Source organism: Neopsephotus bourkii, unplaced genomic scaffold, assembly GCF_033783945.1.
Source record: "Neopsephotus bourkii isolate Nb327-2 ecotype Australia unplaced genomic scaffold, CSIRO-AGI_Nbou_v1 NB_1624, whole genome shotgun sequence".
Classification (NCBI taxonomy): domain Eukaryota; kingdom Metazoa; phylum Chordata; class Aves; order Psittaciformes; family Psittacidae; genus Neopsephotus; species Neopsephotus bourkii.
In genome coordinates, this window is record NW_026902099.1 from 10,822,501 (window position 1) to 10,842,500 (window position 20,000).

At 36.4% G+C, this 20,000-nt stretch overlaps 1 protein-coding gene across 9 annotated transcripts in view; it reads right to left on the reverse strand.

Moving 5' to 3' along the window:
- FOXP2 (forkhead box P2) overlaps nt 1–20,000 on the reverse strand; it is a 416,691-nt gene that overhangs the window by 48,356 nt on the left and 348,335 nt on the right. For 6 of the 9 annotated variants that reach the window (XM_061373076.1, XM_061373081.1, XM_061373080.1 and 3 more), the window contains 5 exons: nt 15,174–15,311; nt 13,794–13,991; nt 12,142–12,301; nt 5,616–5,829; nt 3,959–4,063 (listed from right to left, as the gene is read on the reverse strand). In XM_061373076.1, coding sequence (XP_061229060.1) covers nt 3,959–4,063; nt 5,616–5,829; nt 12,142–12,301; nt 13,794–13,991; nt 15,174–15,311 — 815 coding nt within the window. Of the gene's footprint in view, nt 1–3,958; nt 4,064–5,615; nt 5,830–12,141; nt 12,302–13,793; nt 13,992–14,141; nt 14,193–15,173; nt 15,312–20,000 lie in introns of all 9 variants that reach the window. The other 3 variants (XM_061373085.1, XM_061373083.1, XM_061373082.1) reach the window with 3 other exon arrangements.

The following is a 20,000-nucleotide window of genomic DNA, read 5'->3' on the forward strand; positions in this document are numbered from 1 at the left end:
TTTGTCGAACGCGTATTTTTTCTTTCTTCCAGGTGTAAATTTACTTGTTAACTTCCTGTGCATGTTGCAAATTATCAACTCAATTTTAACCATGAGAATTTCCAATTCATTTTCACTTGCAACCTTTCAAAAGATGAAGTGAGATCAGATTGAAATCCAAGTGTGTCAGGGATTGTTTTAACAAAATGTTTCACTTGCATATCAGTGGTGTTTGATTTATTTTGCATCAAGCTTTTTATGTTTAAACACTGACAGGAGTTTAAATACAAAATGTTAGCTGTCACTATTCATTTATCTGATTATGTCAGATGCCTTAGTTTTGAGAGATGGTGGCACTGTCACCAAAAGAAACAACATTCTGACAAGTTCAAAGAAGATTCTTGAGGTCATAATTTTACAGCTACACCACCTAGTCAAACACACACACAAAATTGGACAATGAACACTAAGAAAGGACATATTGCTGTATATCACTTGGCAGCTGAAAGCACGGGGGGGGGGGGGGAACCCCAAGCCACAGCAAGGCTCATATGGCACTAATTATATTTCATTAAGTGATTTCTTTCTATGGTTTTGTTTTTGTCATCCTGTCTATGATGCCTGGTCACTATTCTTTGTAGACTTTTAAACGTGCTCTCCTGCCCCAGAAATAAACACAAGCTGCTGGAAAGCTGGCTTATCTTCTCTAGCATGAGGGTTTTTTTTCCCCTTGTCTCTATAGATGAAAACATGACCTGTCTTTGTAGTGTAGCTTGTGTTATGTTTGCTGGCATCTGCTGCATGCAGGTTAAAGAACACTTGTCTGCTGGCTGGAATGTTTTATTGTAAACCTTTCAGTTTAAGCTCTAAAAGTCAAATCCTTCTTACTCAAACTGACTTAGGACCAATGGAATGATAATTAATTTTGCAGACAAAATACACTGAAGTTTTGTCATATATTATTGCGTTCTGAATTTAAAAAGCCATCATGAAGAACTACTATTAAACACTGCATGATCTACTGGGTCCCTCACCAGCAAAATGGTTAGCTTCTGTCAACACCTGTTTCACAGCAAATTTCTGAATTTTCCTAAGCATTTTTGGCACTCTTCTAATTGTTTCAGTGCCTGGCATTTTCTTTAGATCTTGTCATTTTCTTTCTACTAATGTCATGACTTTTTCTGATCTGTCTTTGCATTTTAAAGTTTTTCTTAAGCCAAAAGCTGTTGTTTTTACTGAATAGTCAAAACTGATCCTGCATGCATGAGCAACTATAGTCTAACACCATTTTGCGAAGCTAGAAAATTGCTCCATAAAATATAAACTGTGGGTTTGTGTCTAGAATTGAAGGCTATCAAAAGAAAGATACAGATTAGGTTTTTCTATATGTACAGAAATATATTATGGACAAGATTGGCTATACTTTCTTCAAACTAACGCATAACATTTCCAAATAAGAATCTAATACACAGCACTGAATGTATAACTTCTTTAGCTACTCAGAGTATCTCAAAAGAATTATAGCTAATTAGAGTGTTGTCAAATTATCTTAAAAATGAAAACAATTCAAACTGGATAAATAAAAATGAAGGTGAAAATGGCTTTTGGGACTTTTAAGTCATTTATTGAAAGTTATTTGTCACTTCACCCTAAATCCTTTCCATTAGTAGGAAAGTGAATGAAAGCTGGTGTTTTCTGTCTTAATCCTCCTCGTCACATGCTCTGCGCAGTATCTCTTATTTTCTTGTTTTTAATCAAGCCACTAGGTAAACCATTTTCTGAGCAAGAGGAGTTGGAGTTCACTTCAGAAACCCTTCAAAGCTGTCATAAGCATATTACAGAAATACACAGAACTAGACTGAGGTAGTGTACCTTATTAATATTTCATTTTGGTACAATATACTTGCATTAACTCTCTTAACACAGGTATCACATTGTTTCAAGTCAGAGAACCTAAAACATCATAACAAAGATTAAACTAAAAGCAAAGCATTGAAAACTACAGCCATTAGTCCTGTCATCCCCTATAAAGTTAATGGGTTGGAAAAATGGTCAATCTTTGGACTAAAATTTGGTATTTAATTGAAAGAAAATGTTTTTTAATTGTAATGGGGATTCTGCATTAGCGTGAACATGAAAAGGTACTAAAGAATCTAATGCAAGGTTATGTATTGATTTCCATCTCAACGCTAGTGTAAAAGGAAGGAATATATCTGTTTCATAAACAACTTCACCCATTCAGCACCATGATTTCTTATTTGTTTCTAGGGCACAGAAGACAGAATTGAATGAAAAGAAGGAATAATAAGGTATTCTTGGACATTGTTTTGATGGTGTACAGGACAAAAGCCATGACATTGCTATAAACCCTGATTGACTCTGTACCAGAATTATCAAGATGTTATATGTCACTTTCACATTTTCCAGGGTTATTTGATTCAGGAAAGCAAGAGCATCTGTAAACCTAGCACTACATTGCCTTAATCAAAATGGTTTTAGTGATCGTGGATTATAACAAGAGACCTGACATAATGCATGTGCAAAGTCTGCCCACAGAATTAGCATCACTATAGCCTAGACTGATGGACTTATTTAGAAAATGTAGTTTTTCTTGAAAAGGAGAATGCTTAAGTTAAATGAATTTAAATTCTTCGTATTAATAATACTTAGGACACTACGTTGAATTGGGAGATTTCATTTTCCTTTTAATACAAACTTATGTAAATAAGGTTGTTTTAAATCCTATACAGCTTTCTCCAATAATAAGCCATTATTTTGACATTCCACTTCATGCACTAATAAACAAAAACTCTATCAGGAGTGATACCTACCTAAGATTTGCAAGTCAGTATAAGTTACTTCATTTAAAATTGAAAGACAGCAGGAAAGATGGAGAATGCATTGCAAATACTTTATGAAAAGTATTGCTATAATCCTATTACAAAAGTTATTGTGATATTGCATACTTATGGTCTCCTGTTAAGGTGCTTCTGTTACATACCCTGTAGTCTACCATTTGTAAACACATCTTTTTGATGTTTCTGCCAACATCCTGGCAACAAAGCAGTGCAATTTCAAATGAGCTAATTAACTTAATTGTTGATGAAGCATGAAACAGTTCATTCACCCTGTTAGCTGCACCATGACAACATAAGAGTCTCAGCCCCTGAAGTTACTCATCTATATAAGCCTATCTGTAGCTTTCCATTAAGATCTATTGCATGCCAAAATGAGTATGGCTCTTCTAACAAAGACCAGTCCATAATGTACATAGGTAGAAAAATCAGTACTGCTGTTGAAAATTCAGATGCACACAGAAATACTAGGAACTACTTAAAAAATAAAAATCGGAAAAATGCAGAAACCCATTGCAGTCTGAATCTGCAGATGAAAAGCAAAAACTGTGTCACTTTTCTAAATGCTCTGATTTAGACTATAGCTGGCAAAACCAAATACTAAAAGGGAAAACTTTTGACACAGCTGTTCAGTCCTGAAAGAGGCAAACCCACCTGTTCACAGTGGGTTTTTTTCTGTGTATCTTGTGCACATACAAGAGTAGAAGCAAAAATAAATTAGCAAGGGAGAGCTAAATGGCCCTGCTCAGTCCATTGTTCCTTTTTATTTATACTATGCACATTAATTCCCACTATACACAAACTGTCAGAAATTAAAATGCGCTTTTTCATACCCATACTATTCAATATACAATCTAAAGCATCTCTTCAAATTTTCTGAGGCTCCATTTCAGTAAAGGGTAATAAGAGGATTAAACACTGTGCTATTGAAAGGTCTGCAAAAGTGTTCGACATGAAAGAAAGGATAATGATTTGACCCTCTGCTGATAGCCTCGATTACTCAGTTGCTTGGAATACACACACACAAAAAATCTCTGACATGATTTACAGTAAAACTTTGTTTGCCATCTTTCTCTTTCCCTTGCCTTAAACAACCCTGTGCCAATGAATAAAATTCCACCTACTTTAAAAATTGTCCAAAATCTTCACAAACGCTTTCACAGCCAGGCCATTTGCAAACTCCATGACCATAGAGAGTATGGGAGGCCCCAGTTTCCTCATGTGACGAGCTGTAGCAAAAGAGTAAGGCATCAGATTCATCTCAAAAGCCATAATCGTTGGAGGCTGCTAGCGCCTGTCAGGTTACGATCAGTGACAAACAGGTCAAAACAGGTCAATTTAGCTCAGAGCAGTCAGAAAAATTTAATCGTTCTATTGAATAGTTCAACTGCCAAGGCTAGATGATGTTCCAATTAGAGAAGAAATAGAGCCAAAGATGACTGTTAATAAAGGAAGAAAAAATAAGATGACTGTATAATACCATATGCTAATTCTGCCATATGACCTTGGTGTAACATTTACCTATAAATAAAAAATATACTCACAAGTAATCAATTATGAGAATACTGAAGACAGTCAGAATTTATAAATATTGGGAATGTTACTACATAATATTTGAATTTTCTGCTTAAATATGTGAAAAAATAAATTTGTTTCCATTAATAAATATTTTTGTTCAGAAGTGTTGCTTCCACAGCTACTTGGCTTCACAAAAAAAACCCAGATGTATTCTGTGTCTTCTTTTGAAACCTCCTCAATAGTTTCATTCACATACAGTTATCAAAGAAATTCTGGGGATTGCCCCATGGAGGTGGGTGTCAGCTACACATCATGAAGCAAAGAACCATTCTCTGAGATATAATCACAAAAGTAATACTAACTGAAAACACTACTACAAACGTATTCAGGGAAGAACCAGTTTTAAAAAAGCCCCAACAAAATAATTATAAAAAAACGTTCTCATAGTCACATGAGAACCAGAGACACTTAAATTATAGTATCTTACTGTAAGTATTACAATAATTAAATGGAGTATTTATTTTAAAATACAATTATTTGCAATTTAGGTTATGTAGATACAAATTAAATTTCATCTTATATTGAGATCATCTACATCTGACTATGCTCTACTGTGTACTGTGTACTTTTGTATGTATTTAATCCCTTACTTAAAAATGAGGACTAGTGAAGAATATCTGTCAAAGTGTTTGAAAAATTATTTTAACTTTATCAACTGTGTTACTGCTGTGCATATAAGAAAATTCAGTGGTTTTCTTCACAAGAGACAAATAATGTAAGAACTGTTTTAATGTACTAATTTCTAAAGTGCTCTTTACATAAAATCTTTGTGCTGAATTACAGCCTTGGCAACTAAGACAGATGAACATTTTCAATGAAATCAGCAGTGTGATTCAAGAATAAGGGCCAGACTGCCAGATGTGTTAACTCAAATATGAATGAGGCTACATGCTTACAGAAAGTGACCACAAATCTGCATTTACACCTGTAAAACAGCACACTCTGTTCTGGGCTTTCTCATTTTTAACAAAACTACCAAAAGTATATATGCTATAAAAAACAGGCAGGTAATTCTCATTGTGTCTGCAAAGTCAGACATTGCTATTAAATGATGCCCTACTGGTAAACAATTCTGAAAAATCATGTCTCCATGATCTCTTAAGTAACCTGTGTTATTTTGTGATTGGAAATAACGTGATTTCTGATGTTAAATGACAGCTTTACATCAAATGATAAGCACAGTTGAAATCTTGTCAGAATTACCTGTCTCGCCTTGCATTTAGAACTGAAGACTGTCCATTCACTATGGAATGATGAGTTATTGGTGGTGATGCTTTGGAAGTGGTGGAGGAGGTAGTAGAGGAGGAATTGTTAGTAGTGAGGTCTAGCCCTCCATGTTTAATGCCATTGTCTTCCATACTGTGAACTCCAGTCACTTCTTTCCATAACTGCTGAATCTCAGCAGGACTTAAGCCAGCTATAAAATGAAAGAAAGCCCCACTAATATAACAAAATAAAGAGTTTCATATAATGAGCTCAGTGTTATTAATGGATTAATGCCAACAATAAAGCTGATGCTGGTTTTCCAGCACAATCAACATGTAATAAAACATAAAGTCATTCTTCTTCTGTCGGAATCCAGGTAATCTGTCTTCTCTTGTGTTATAAATAGTCCATTAGAAATTACCAGTTTTAATAATATTATACTCCTTCTGAAAACACTTCCCAAAGATCAAAGGGTGAAAGCTACAAAGAACTTGCAACTACTTCTTGAAAAAAAACCAACCCAACAACCCTAAATAGACTTCTGGTCAAGACTTTTTTTGTCTGCTTGACACAGAAATGTAACTCAATGCGTCCAGTCAACTGAAGTGTTGTAATTCCTCATAATAAAACATGTAATGGAAAACAGAAAAACAAGTTACACTAAAGATACAAATACTGGTATTCTCTTTAAACACTTATGAAGAGCAAGGAGTGAGGGAAGAAGACTAGAGAGAGAAAAAATCAGAAGACAACAGTTAAATCAATGAGATCTTAACAGGTTTAATATTTGAGCAATACACATATGACTTTAATTAATGACACCCACATATTCATTAGTCCTGTTCAACATTTATGAAAATTGTTCCATCTTAAAATGTGTCTCAAGAGGCAAAACCAAAGTGACCATTTGGAAGAACACACCCACAAACCCACCAGACACAGGTAACTGCTGAAGCTCTTTGGTACCATTCAGTGTCACCAGACAACTAGAAAGCCAACAAAACTGGCCCATTTACAACTCTTTCCACACAGATGAAATTACACAGAGTGTAGACCATCAAATTTCTCCATGATTTTTTTATTTTGTCCAGACTGACTATGGAAAAGAAACCGGAGGGTTTGGCTAGGAGAAAGGAGACTGTGTCTCACCAGCCTCCTGGGGTGATGGGCAGCCATACAAAATTTGAAAGCCACCTCAAGCTCCCCTGTATGTGCTATATGCACAGCTCTGGTCTGGAGTCTAGCCACCAGATCTTTGCAGATAGAGCTTAAATGTGCTCTCCACTCCATTTGTAGCCTGGAAACTTGTACTTTCCCGGATTAATCCTAGGCCACAAATAGCAATGTCTCGTAGAATGCATTCATACATATGTGTTAGGTTTACTTGGCTTGAATTGAGCACATTGCACGAACTCATGGAAACTTCCATTACAATATGCTTCTGCCTGAACTAAAGACTCCCAAAACACAGGCAAGAGAAGAGCTGTGAGCATTCTCTTATCTTGCCACAAAATACACAACTGAGACAGGAAATTCAGATTTTGAAAGATGTGGAATTCATCAAAACTATGTATTTTTTCTGTCACTGCCAGTCTTTATAAGTTTGACATCTCTCTTTTGAAGAATTCTAAATTAAATGTAGCAAAGAATGAGAAGCCCGGAGAGTTTCTTGTGAAAGATCTTGTTTCATGGCCAGGTTTTTCAGCCTGAAATTATTTGGTCCAGATTTTTATCTTAAAATCTAATTCAGTCTTCTGTATCTTGTCTCAAAGAGTGAAATTAGGTAAGACATGCTCAAGGTACCTAGATCTGCTGGAATGCAAAACATTCAGAATGCTGGTGTGGTCTGAATTAAAATGCTGCTCTTTTTATTTGATGAAAGAGCTTAAATTTACCGCTCCTTAGAAAAGAACTAAAATGCATCTATTCATTAAAAATTTTCATTGAAGATAGTTTTATTTGGTAAACAAGATGTATTAGAAAGATGAAAAGACTGTTTTTCACTGTTTGAGAAATCTTTGTTAGATCATGTTTTATTCCGAAGACACAAACTAGGAATACTAAAAAACAGATTAAAAAAAGATTATGAAAAAGCACAGTAAGTTCCTTAATAGTTCTCATCAGCTGCCTCACAATGCCTCGGAAGTGTACTACATTATTAATAAAAGACTAGTAATAATTTATAGAAATAATAATTTCTGGAGGTAGTGTAGAAACAAACTTTGGAAGGTGTTTATTTTTAAAAGAATTATGAAAGAACCTCATTTTTAGACTACTATTTTGTGCCCTGCTTCCCTACCCGAAATGCAAACACCCATTGGCAAACTCAGTTAATAACAAAAAGATTGGAATTTAAGTCTTAAAACTGGAATTTATATTGTATTTGCACAGCAAAAAGCTAGGTTTTAAGGAAGCAAGGAAAGAAGCCAGGCTCTAATTTACTGCATTAGAGAGACAGGCAATGGGAGTGATGGTTATACTAGTTGTAATTGTTTAATGAAGGTAAGTAATTACTGCCATGTTCATGAGGTATGTTCCAGCAACACTGCAAATAACCCATTTTAGCGCAGTAAATAATAGTTACTCACAGATGTAATCACAAATCAAAATGAAAAGTAATGTATTCATTTAGGTGGCATGATATACAAAGCGCGTTATTTACTTCAGACTCTTCCCTTCCTCCTGCTACTGAACAAAATAAACTTAATTTTGTAGTGAAAAGAAATGAAAGCCAAGACTAAACCCATCTGTTTGCATAAACAGAGGGCAAACATATCGTTTTGTCTTGCAGTGACAAAACTTTAACTGGAGATCAACAAACTTTGGGCCCTGGCGGAGCTGAGTAAAGAGCAGCCCCACAAGGTGAGTGAAGGGCTGGGAGTGGATGGAGCAATGGCCGTCGCTTGGGCACTGGTCTCTATGTGCTGGGCAGCCCCTGCCTCTGAGTAAAGCTGTGGATGGAGCTATGTCTCCTCGTTCAGCATATTTTTTTTGGAACAGACAGAAACTTCTCTCTGGGCTCAGGCTGGTTAATTTTATCACTTCTTCAGAGCACTCTGAAAGGCTGCCTTTTAGGATAAAAGGATTAAGGGCAGGCACTTAAAAAGTATAAAGTTAATAAGCAAATTTATAATTAGTTGTAAATTGTGGCAATTTTGTAGTTTCTGTGTCTAAGAAAGTCTCGTAGTTTCTGTGTCTAAGAAAGTCTAACTCCCATTTTAAAAGAGACCTGTAAAATGGCTGACAGATATTTTACTGTGGATGTAAAGGCAGAGTAAGTTTTAAAGTTTCATAGGTTGTGCTAACCCTCAAAATACTCTCTGCACACTAAATTAAAGGAGAAAGGCTCAGCACAGGGATCCAGAGAGGTATAAAAATTAGCATCTGTAGTGAAAAGGGCATGTATTGTTTTGCTATGCAGTTATACTAACACCAAGAATTTCAGGATTTTGAGGTTAGTTTTATAACTCTTTTCACTACTATCTATTTTTATGTTTGAATAGGTACTTAATGAAATCACTACTTATAAAATGCAGCCATGCATCTGTCTTTTATTTTCCTACATGGCCTGATCAAAACTTTGTTGTTTTTCTTTCACTTGTTTGGTTTCTGTTGTCATTTACCATCCTTTGCATTTAGCTAGCATCACTGCAGCATTATACTCAAGTAACTCACAGTAAGCCACTGGCTTTGGATATGGCATAGTGAAGATCTTGTCACAAAACAAACACTAAAACACCTCTTCTATCCTACATGCTATACCTGACTATCAAGAAAACATGGTAAAGATTCCTGTCCTTCAAAGGCAGTAACTATTTGGAGCAAACACTGTTTATAGACGTGAACCTCACAAGCTCTACTTGGAAATTATGTCTCTTCATATTAACAAATGCTGACCCCATGCTCTCTTTGTCACTAACAATTTGTGGTTTAGAGGACTCTTTATGACCAGTAACTTATGAACATGAATAGCTCTGTGCTTCTCATCATTCTAGACATACATGCAATTTGGCAATCTAAATGGATGTATAAGAATGTATTACACATATATAAATCTTTCTGTATAACCATATTATACATCTTGCAGCACAGTGGAAGGAGAAAAACATCCTTTTACCATATCCAGTCTATATTATCTTAAATAAATTCTGATGGTCTCATTTAATACTGCCACAGAAAATGTGTGTTATAAAATTAGCTAAATTTTATGAGGAGAAAAAAAAAAGGAAGTTTGATCTTTTATGCACACCCCGATGGACACTATGTTAAATCTAGTTAAGTACTACTTATATTTGTAAATACCTGGATGTGTAAATTTAAGATACATGAGAAAGCCTCAACAGATCTGAAGCCTATTAATCTTCATTACATTTTTATGAACGGGACTCAGTGCTGTGCCTTCCTATGAAAGAAAATGTGCTGAAAGAGGAGCCCACAGAAAGGACTCCAGTCACAACCCTGGATTTAGTCCTCTCTTTGGTTTGTTGGAAAGCCTTTCCTGCTTATCCTCATCACTAACTTCACCTCTCCTGGCACAGGGTGAGTGGCCTTTCTGGAGATGCAGAGGGTTTTCCATGGGAAGCTGTCTTATGATTTTTAAGTTTGCAAATCCACATCAGAGCTATGAAAAACTGAGGTCTTATAACTGTACTCATGTATCTAAAGGAACCCTACGTACACACTAGGTACTAGAACTAGGAGAGAAAAATGGAAGAATTAAATATTTGCCTGGAAATCCATATAATTAAAAAAACATATGGCAGAAGCAAACAAGAGGTTAACATACCTCAAAACAATAATGCAGATGTATTTTAACTGTAAAATTTTGAAGTTTTTTATTTCTTTAGTATCAACCTTTCTTTGTCATGACTTCAGTTATACTTAACTGAGTAGAAGAAAGCTTTTAAGAAGAACTGTTTACTAGCTCTCCTAAAAATGTAACAAAAAAGTATTGTTTTTTCTATGATTTTCTACTAGAAGTGGATGAATGAGTATTACATTAAACTAATGAATATCAATGCAATTGGGTAGGAGTGCTAGGGGAAATCTGTGGGGATTCCTTAATGCGAGAGAAAACCTGAGGAATTCCTCTTGCAACAGATGGCACGAGGAGGTTGCAGAAGGTAAAGCTGTTTGGAGGGAGGTTGTGCTTCAATTGTTTTTATTCCATTCTGGTCTGATGTGACTTTGTAGAAAAGGAACCCAGCTTTTAACAGACTAATGTGTCAAAATTCATGCATCAGCTTGCTTCCCCACTGCTATTCTCAAATAATAGTACTGTGATACCTTACTTAGGACTCTTTTTTACTGCAATTTGTGTAACTTTAGGTATGATTGTGTCACAGCTTTTCCACACCCCACAATGTATGGAATTTACACACCTCTCTGGACCGAGGTTTTTAGTGGGTAAGTCTTTCTCATGCCTATTTTATGTCTCTTTTTTTTTTTGTGTGTGTGTGTCTACACCGTTGTCTATATACTGTGTACTCTGCTTTTGCTCATCTGATTTCTGAAGCCTCAATTTCATAATAGTTATCTGCTGGAAGAACCAGATACATGCGTAAGGACCAATTAAGAGTAATGTTGCCTGTCATGAACACAGTCTAAACAATGCTCATTGCAGGACTGGAACGTCAGAGATCAGAGTATTGTGTAATTTTTATGACAGACATTTAGCTCACCTCTCTATGGTAACACAAATGGAAACACATACCTCACAGGTTACAGTCCTTAAAATGGGAAGTCTTTGGCCTTATCTTAAAATGTAAGCAGCATTTCTCTCCAAGGGAATTTACTTTTCCAAAGTGCATGCCCTATTTTCTTTCAACAATGAATGTATTTGTATCAAGTAGTAGAGTTTGAGCCCATTTTCAGCACTGAGAGATCTTGATCAATGTTACAATAGGATTTGTTTCTTTAAAGCCTTTACTGTTGTCAGTCATAATTCACTACTATTGGAATCCCCAGCTTCAAAACTCCAGTATTTTACATATTTAATACAATGGAATGGCAAATAAAATCAATCCTAATGTTTGGCCCTAAATTCACATGTCATAAATTGAAGATTCAAAGTGCTTTGCAATGCCAAACACTTTCTTTTTTTTTTTTTTAGAAAAAAAGGAAGGAAAAAAAAAAAGGGTTGCAATGGTTTTAACATCACTGAGATATTTTATATCTGTCCATTTATATTAAATATAATGATAATGTTTCTACTAAATCAGATTTCAGTAATTCCTCAGAGAAGAGCAATGGTGCTTGAATTGTGTCACTATAAGAAATTGTTTGCAGCACATAAGGCTAATATAAATATGCATCTTGTATCTAAGAAAAAACACTCAAAAGCTGTTTTCTTCCATAAAAGTATGCTGCGAAATTTATCAGCCTCAAGAAAATTTGGTAATATGAGTAATAAAGTTCTAATAATATACTGTCATTACAGGAAGCTGCTGAAGTTTAGATGCAAATGGAATGGTCAAAGAACTTGTGAATTAGAAATTACTCCAATCATATACTACTGGAATACCTTGTGGCAGAGACTGGACAGGAAGAGCAGACTGGCCAGGTGGGATGGAAATGAGTCCCTGACGCTGAAGGTTCAGCAGATGTTGCTGCTGCTGAAGCTGTTGCATCTGGAGAAGCTGCTGCTGGAAGACAAGCTGCTGGGCTGCCAACTGCTGCTGCTGCTACAGAGAGAAGAGGGCGGGGGGGAAATGCAGCAAAAAGTAAAGCATGCAGTGAAGGCTAGAATGGCAAAAACATAAAATCAACTCCTTTCCCTTTAATCTGAGTTATTAAATAATAATGCTATTTGTAGAATATTCAGGCAGTGAAAGCGTTTGAAATTTTCTATTATATTCATTCCAGCTATTAGGTGTTAGGGAAAATAGCAAGACACATTTAATGACACGCTAAAGAAAAGGGTCAAGAGAAAGTATATAACAGCTGTTTCAAACAACAACAAAAAAAGCCCAGCTCATGGCAGATGATAACAAATTTATCTATGCTAAAAGTGTAACTCTTTATGGGAGCCTGTGATTTGAAGGCACTCTTATTTTTCCAATTGACTAAGTATGGTCTGCAGTGGCCCATGAATGTGGTCTCCAGTGATCTATTAGTAAACTGGGATGTACCCTTCATTTCACTCGCCTGTTAGCTCTCCCTCTTCTCTTGTTGGAATATATTAAAAGGAGTGTTACATTCAAGGCAACGAAGTGCCCTATTATGGAGCAAAAGGATAAGTTCCAGTTTTGTGAGGCATTTCAAGACAAACTGGAGGCTGCAAAGACACAGGAGGCTATGAGAAGGCAGTCACACTTCAGAGAAAGACAAGCTGCTGTGGAAGACCTTTCCTTTCTAGTTTGGGGAAAAGAGAAACTTCTGATGCGTTCACTGGAAAACAGACTGCATAATGGAGCAAGTCATGTGTATTGCCCACAGCCTCCGGAGAAATACAGGAGCAATTTCTATTCCGTAGTTGATGGCTGTCTGAAATTCTATTCACAAATCCAAACAGAAACAAAGCCTCAGGAGGTCATAACTGCTTCCTCGACGTTTGCATAATGGGCAGCTTGAAGACAACGTCTAGGATACCCGCTGATCAATTTAACTACTTCAACATGTTTTGTTTGTGCTATGTTTATATTTGATGCAGTTTGCTGACAAGTGCAAGCTAGGCCTGAGAAACCTACTTGTCAGGTTGATTTATGAGCACATCAAACTGTAACTTTCTACTCGCCACTTCAAACCTACAGTAGCAGTTCATTAATCAGGGGCCTGTGACTTTGAAATCTGTGCTCAATCGCTCTTTTTCAGCCATGGACTAAATTTGCATGCTTTCTGAGCTGTGCCACTGAGAAAAGTAAGACTCCTTCCCCAACACAGATTGCCTGTGAATACAAGATAATCAGTACAGTGTCCACCACACAGCTTGCTCTTTGCACGCTCAGATTCATTAATGAACATTAGGCGACAGCAGCACTGGGCTGCTCAAATCCTACGTCTCAGAAAGGGGAGCAGGAGAATTATACTGGCACTGCTATTAAGCCTGGTAAAAACATATGAACAAATCTTTGATAGCTGCATCCTTGGTACAGGAAAAGATCTAAACTAGTCTTGTCTTTTCCACACCTCAGACAGCTCAGACTAGTATGCATCAGCAAGGGTCTTAGCTCCTACCTCTTTTGCTTGCTTTCCTGGATGCTGTTGCTGCTGCTGTTGCTGCTGCTGCTGCTGCTGCTGTTGCTGCTGCTGCTGCTGTTGTTGTTGCTGTTGTTGCTGTTGTTGTTGTTGTTGCTGCTGCTGCTGTTGCTGCTGCTGCAAAAGCTGAAGATGTAACTGCTCTTGCTGTTTCTTGTAAAACTCTTGTAGTTGTTGCTGAATAAACCATTTTGACTTTAATAAATAAAGGCAAAAGTTTCAAGTATTATAAATCTCCTAAACTCTTCTAGATTGGCATATGGTAGCGTAGCCATTAAGAATCACCTCATAATAAAAAATGTGATTTGAAGAGGCAGATCTACATACATTTTTTTCCAAGGCGGTTCTGAAATTTTCCAATGCAGATTCCAAAATATCCTAAACAGAAGGGTATAGAAAATCTGTATTCTAAAGGGAATGCAAGAGCCAAATTAACTCCTCAAATAACTATACCTAAGTTCCTCACATGTCCTATATAACCAATCAGAAACTGTACTCATCCACTTGCAAGAAACCTACAAGTCTCTAAGGCCAAACTAAACTGTCTGTTTCTTAGGGGAAAAAAGTAATTAATCTGTCAATCTATTTAGTGGGATGCTGGATTCACAACTGAAGGTGAATTGCCTGTAATAATCACGGTACTGAATATTAAAGTGTTTAAACATACAGTGATTGAGCTGTGACTATGACAAACAGACACATCATTTTCTGTATAACAATTAAGCACGCACCCAAAAATCCACTCTGCGTTACACTTGAGGTACTGATCACTGACACTATCTTTATTGTATGAATAACAAGTTCATGGATTCTTCGCTTAGCTGCCAGGTTTTGTGCTAAGGAAACAGTAACCTCCTCTTCCTTTTTAGCCCTATCTGGGACAAATTTTTTGGATGTAAGAAAACCCAAAAATAAAAAAAAACAACTTTTCCCCATGATGAAACAAGCTGTTAAGTTCAAATTTCATAACCGCGTACCATTTATGTGTCTAAAAGGAGCACTACAGTGTTTTGAATTTTAAAGCAACAATTATCTACAACTCTATTTGCACTTCCTTTGGCAAGTCTACAATTAAAATGTGCCTAAGCACTTGAAAATTTAAATATCAATTTGTTTGGCATTTGTAATGCATCTGCCACTGCTGCTGCTGTTTCTAATATAATATTCAATGTTTCAAAATCGCAATTTCACACTTCTGCAATTAATACAAGAAATTTAAAGACTGAGAAGTTTCACATTTATTTTCGGTCTTTTTGGTGCAATGAAGGATGAAATATTACAAAACAAGACCCATAAAATCTGGCTGACACTTGCATGAATGCCCTGTGCTAACAGTCCAAAGCAGGTAACACACATTACCTGCTGCAACATAACTGCTTGCTGCTGTTGGAGAAGTGCTTGAAGCTGCTGTGGAGACAACACTTGCTGCTGAAGAATCTGCTGCATCTGCTGAGGGGTGATCACCTGGGGAGTCATCATGGCCACTGACACAGGCACCTGCACAGGGAAAGAAAGATATCATCATCAAACACATTTTAGTTCGCCTGCACCACAGCTGTACATCTTCTTTATTTTGCACCAAAAATGGACCATTATTTTTCCATAATATTTATCACTGCAAAGTTCCAGTTTCAGTCAGAATCTGTTATTTTAAGACCACAGTACTGTGGCACTCTATTTCCAGAGGCATCAGATTCGATCAGACTCAAGCTTTATGTTTCACATCTCTTACGTATACCTGCAAGAAATGTAAGCATTGGCTAGTACAAATGTGTATTTAAAAATAATGATCACATGGCAGGGCTCTCAACACTTCATAATCAATCATCTTATCAAGTGTCATAATGTTACAAATAGAATAATCTATTGAGACTGTTCCAAAATACATGATTAAAACAGACAGCAAAATAAGTATCTCAAAGCAGTAAATGTTTTCCACAATAAAGACACTTAGCCTAGAAAAATATTTGCATAATACTTCACTTCAGTATAAGAAAACCTTTCTTTTGCAGCTAGTCTTTTTGGGAAGTCTGATTTATAGAGGAATAAAAATGCCACAGACATATTGGAGTATAGAGCAACGGCTACCGCCTCAGTCACCTGCTTTCTGCAGACAGAAACGTGATCTCAGTCACCCCGAACTGAAAACTCAAAGTTGGGAAAGCTTGTCATAAGATTATTGATTTGTCCACTAAAGTCTAAGAATGCATTTTTGTGTAGGTGCTGTTTTGGACGCAGCTTTATTTTGTGTCTGTCATACACTGAGATGAAGTGTCTACATATGCATAAACATCCACCTACACACATGCTCTCAGGAATGTATATATGAGTTGGAAAGACACAGCAAATACGTGCGGTTGTATATCTAGTTGCATGAAAGAGCCTGAAGTATGTGGCGAGCCCGCTGCAGCAGACACGCTGTGTGAAGCCATTGCTCAGGCTAACCAGGACACAAACAGCTGTCAGCAGGCCAAGTCTTCCACCCATGAAAAAGCAGCCGCTCACTTGTCTAGCAAAATCCAGATGTTTTTTCTGTATATAATAGCAAGCTGGCATATAAATACTGCTTTGTGAGATGTCTGTAGGACATTCCAGTTTTCTATAAATCAGCAAAAATAACAATCATTAATAAAATAAATTGTGATCATGATCAAATCTTCAGAAGAAAAGCTTTTCTAACATTTCTGTTACTTGAATCTATCCCTAAAGACTTTGAATAAATGTAACACTTAGAGGAAAAAAAAATGCAAGCCTGCTGAAGTTTACTTTTAGAAAAAATTACTTCATCTAGTATTACAGCGAATACCGCTTTTCACACAATTCATCACAGCATAAATTATGGTCTTTAAATCTTGACTAATTAGGAGTCTGAAAGTAGAAGTACCAGCTATTACTATAAAAGTATGATAATCTTTTGCAAATGGTGAATGAAATTATAAATGAAATTCAAGAATAAAAATTCTGAAGGTCATACTCTAATATACAAGTGGAAAAGACAAACCAGACTTCCAATCAGAATCAGGCCCTATGGGGAGAAATTTTAACCTCAGCTATCACTGGACTCCTTCTGTAGTCAACAGAATAAGGAAATCCCAAAGAAAGTTTATCTGATCTGGTTTAGGCATCTGTTCTAGCATGGGACTAATCCCTCTCTGAATGTGCCCGTCTCTCTCCATTGACAGTAGGCTCACTTTGACTTGACACCTATTTTTTCATATGGTTAATGTTGGTTGTGACACTTCATGACACCCAGAAGTTTTGTAGTATTGGAAACACCACTTCTCTGCAATATTATTTTATTCTAAATCTATCCAGTCCTAAGGGCAGGACAAACAAGTTTTAACAACTTTGAGATGCATGAACAAAGAGTAAAATCCACTGACTGGAGTCAGTGTTCAATTCCCTCTGAAGTCACTAAGAATTCCCTCTGTTTACCTGAGATCTGAACTTGTTGATCTTTCAACAATTTTGCTTCAGCAATACTCTTCTATCTGTCACACACATATGACGAGGCAGAAGGCAGGCAAACACCTTTCTGATTAAACCATTACCTTTAACCTTTAAACCCTGCAAAAATTTCCCTAACACATCACTTACATGTTTACTACTATAATATATAGCAAATGGTGAAGGTGTTGTACCCTTGTTACTCTACTTCTCTTACCTTTATGTCACCTCTCTTTCCTGGCTCTCTGTCCTTTCAAACACACAGGTAACAATTCTGAGAGTGAAAATCAACATTACACTGTAAGTGGCACTGATTTATCCATGCTCTGTGCTAAAGACTCTACTCAGTAAGACTCATGCTGCCGCAAGAGTCCTCTGTTCCTTAGTCTGAAACACACATTCCCCTTCACCAGGCGTATTTCTGTTAGCTTTTGCAGTATCTGCTCTGAATGTCCTGGACTCTATACATGCTCTTGTATTTGGAGACACACCTGCTGTGTGGTAAACTCTAAGAGCTTTTCTTTCCAAATATGTTTCTCCTGTATTTTTCAACAGTCACTTTCAACTGCATTAGCTGAAGTAAAGAACCTAATAAACCTGTTTTTCAGGACAACTGACAAAAGCATGAAAAAAAAGACAGTCAAGATCATCAATAAAAATACACATTTATGTAGATAATACTGCCTTTAACATAATTTTATGTAAGCATGCATATGCGTATCATACCTGGTATATATCTTCATTCCCACCTATAAAGGACAAGGCATTTTGAAAACTGCTTGAATTTTAAATTAGCAAAAACGTATTAAGCAAAGAGATTTCTCTAATTGTAATTAGGTAATATAAATGGGTACATTTCACAGCCTTCAGTGATACACTAGACTGCACTTTATTTCTTACTGGCATAGTGTTACTGTGCTAGCTGGGTCGGAAGACTATGAGAAACCTGCTGCTTTATGGCCAATTATGTGCATTAGGTATATTTCTTTTGGTTTAGAGTCAGCATTCTTCAAGAATTCTGATCTGACTTTATAAAAATTTAGCAAAGAGCCAAACAGGCTCTTTCTCATAGGAATCTCTCAGTGTATCTGAAGTCAGTTCAGGCAGAGGACAGTAGAGGGACCCGGTGAAAAGGTACGACCAAGTAAATTAACGTGGTTTGTTTGAGTGGGCCACAAACTCTCAACAAACTCATGAGAGGTCAGACCTCTCGTGAAAAAATGAGTAGACAAAACCATGATTTATGACTGTAAACCTTTTGTTACAAGGTGTCAAAGATACTGAACACCCAGCTCGGTCATGAAGTGACTGGGTACAACAGCCCTACAAAACACAATGGGTTGGAAAACTTCCAAAGAACATGTAAATTTGTCAGTTCCATGACGGATCCTGATGGAGGCTTCATGTTTTGAAGAGTTTCTCATGTTTCTGACACAGGCTGTCCCCCGTTTCTTTGGATTAGCTTACAAGTCCTGCTAAATAAAACTACAGATATGTAAACAAATAGATTTTTAACACATCTGAACAGCCTTTCAGGCAAAACCAACTGCAAAGTGCTTTACATGTGAATGTACTGATAAAAGAAAAGCCATGACACAGAATGAAAGCATTGACAGTGGAAATCAGATAGATGAACATGGCTGCAGAATAAAGACAGAACTTCTTTGAAGACTAACCAACCTTGTTTTCCCCAGATCAATTTAATAGAAAAATGATGGAGACTGAGCTTGTTTATTTGACACTACTCTTCTGCCATATATGAAAACTTCATGATTACCCATAAAGAAGCTTGCTAGGTAAACATTCACCCATTGTTCCTTTGAACTAACCAATAACAGAAATCATACAAATTTATATGTTTTTTGTTACCTACAAGAATCATGTTCCTAATGGCTCAAATGGAAGTCAGCATAAGTAACCAGGACCTTCAGGAAGCTTTTTCATTTTTTAGAAGCCTTGAAAAACTGCACACACATTTTCAAGAAATGTCGATCAAGCTGACTTTGATTAAAAACAAATGCAAGCAAAGGAGACACACTATTTTTATTCCAATCTCCTTTTATTTTGAAAGTCAGGTATTGACAATGAAAATTACATGCAAAATTTGACCTTAGTTTTCAGAGCTTTTGAGAAGAGTCAGAAAATCACATATATTAGTCTCATTCAACACCAGTTCACGGTACGGGGGAATTATTTCTTTGTTGGAGACAGAGGAAACAAGTCACAGCCTTTAAGTAATTAATCCAAAGTCACATGATATTTTAAGTGGCAGATCTGAGAATGGAACTGTTCAGTAAGACAAGTGTCTCTGGTTTATTGAAAGAAGTGTAATTAAACATTTAATGGAGAAAGATATCTCTGAAGGATCCTTCTTTTAAAAATAAGTATAGGTGTGAAACCACGCATTTACAGGGCAGGATCGGGCTCTTTGGCAAGGAACAATTATTTTAAAAGAAGAAACTACTGCATCCTTTTCTCTCCCCACTCTGGTAATGTGCAGAGTGTCTACCATAATAATAACCTTTTGAATCTTTCTGGTTTTACAGTATTAAAAAGAGCTGAGAATAACTGAGTGGTATTTATAAACTGTTCCTAATTAGTAAATAAGAATACATAATAATCCCCCTAGATGGATGACACATACCACCCGATTTTATAGAGTTTAGATAAAGTTATATGCTTCTGAAGCACCTTGAAAACATAAATGATGACACAAAGTATCAATAGAGAAACGCTAAT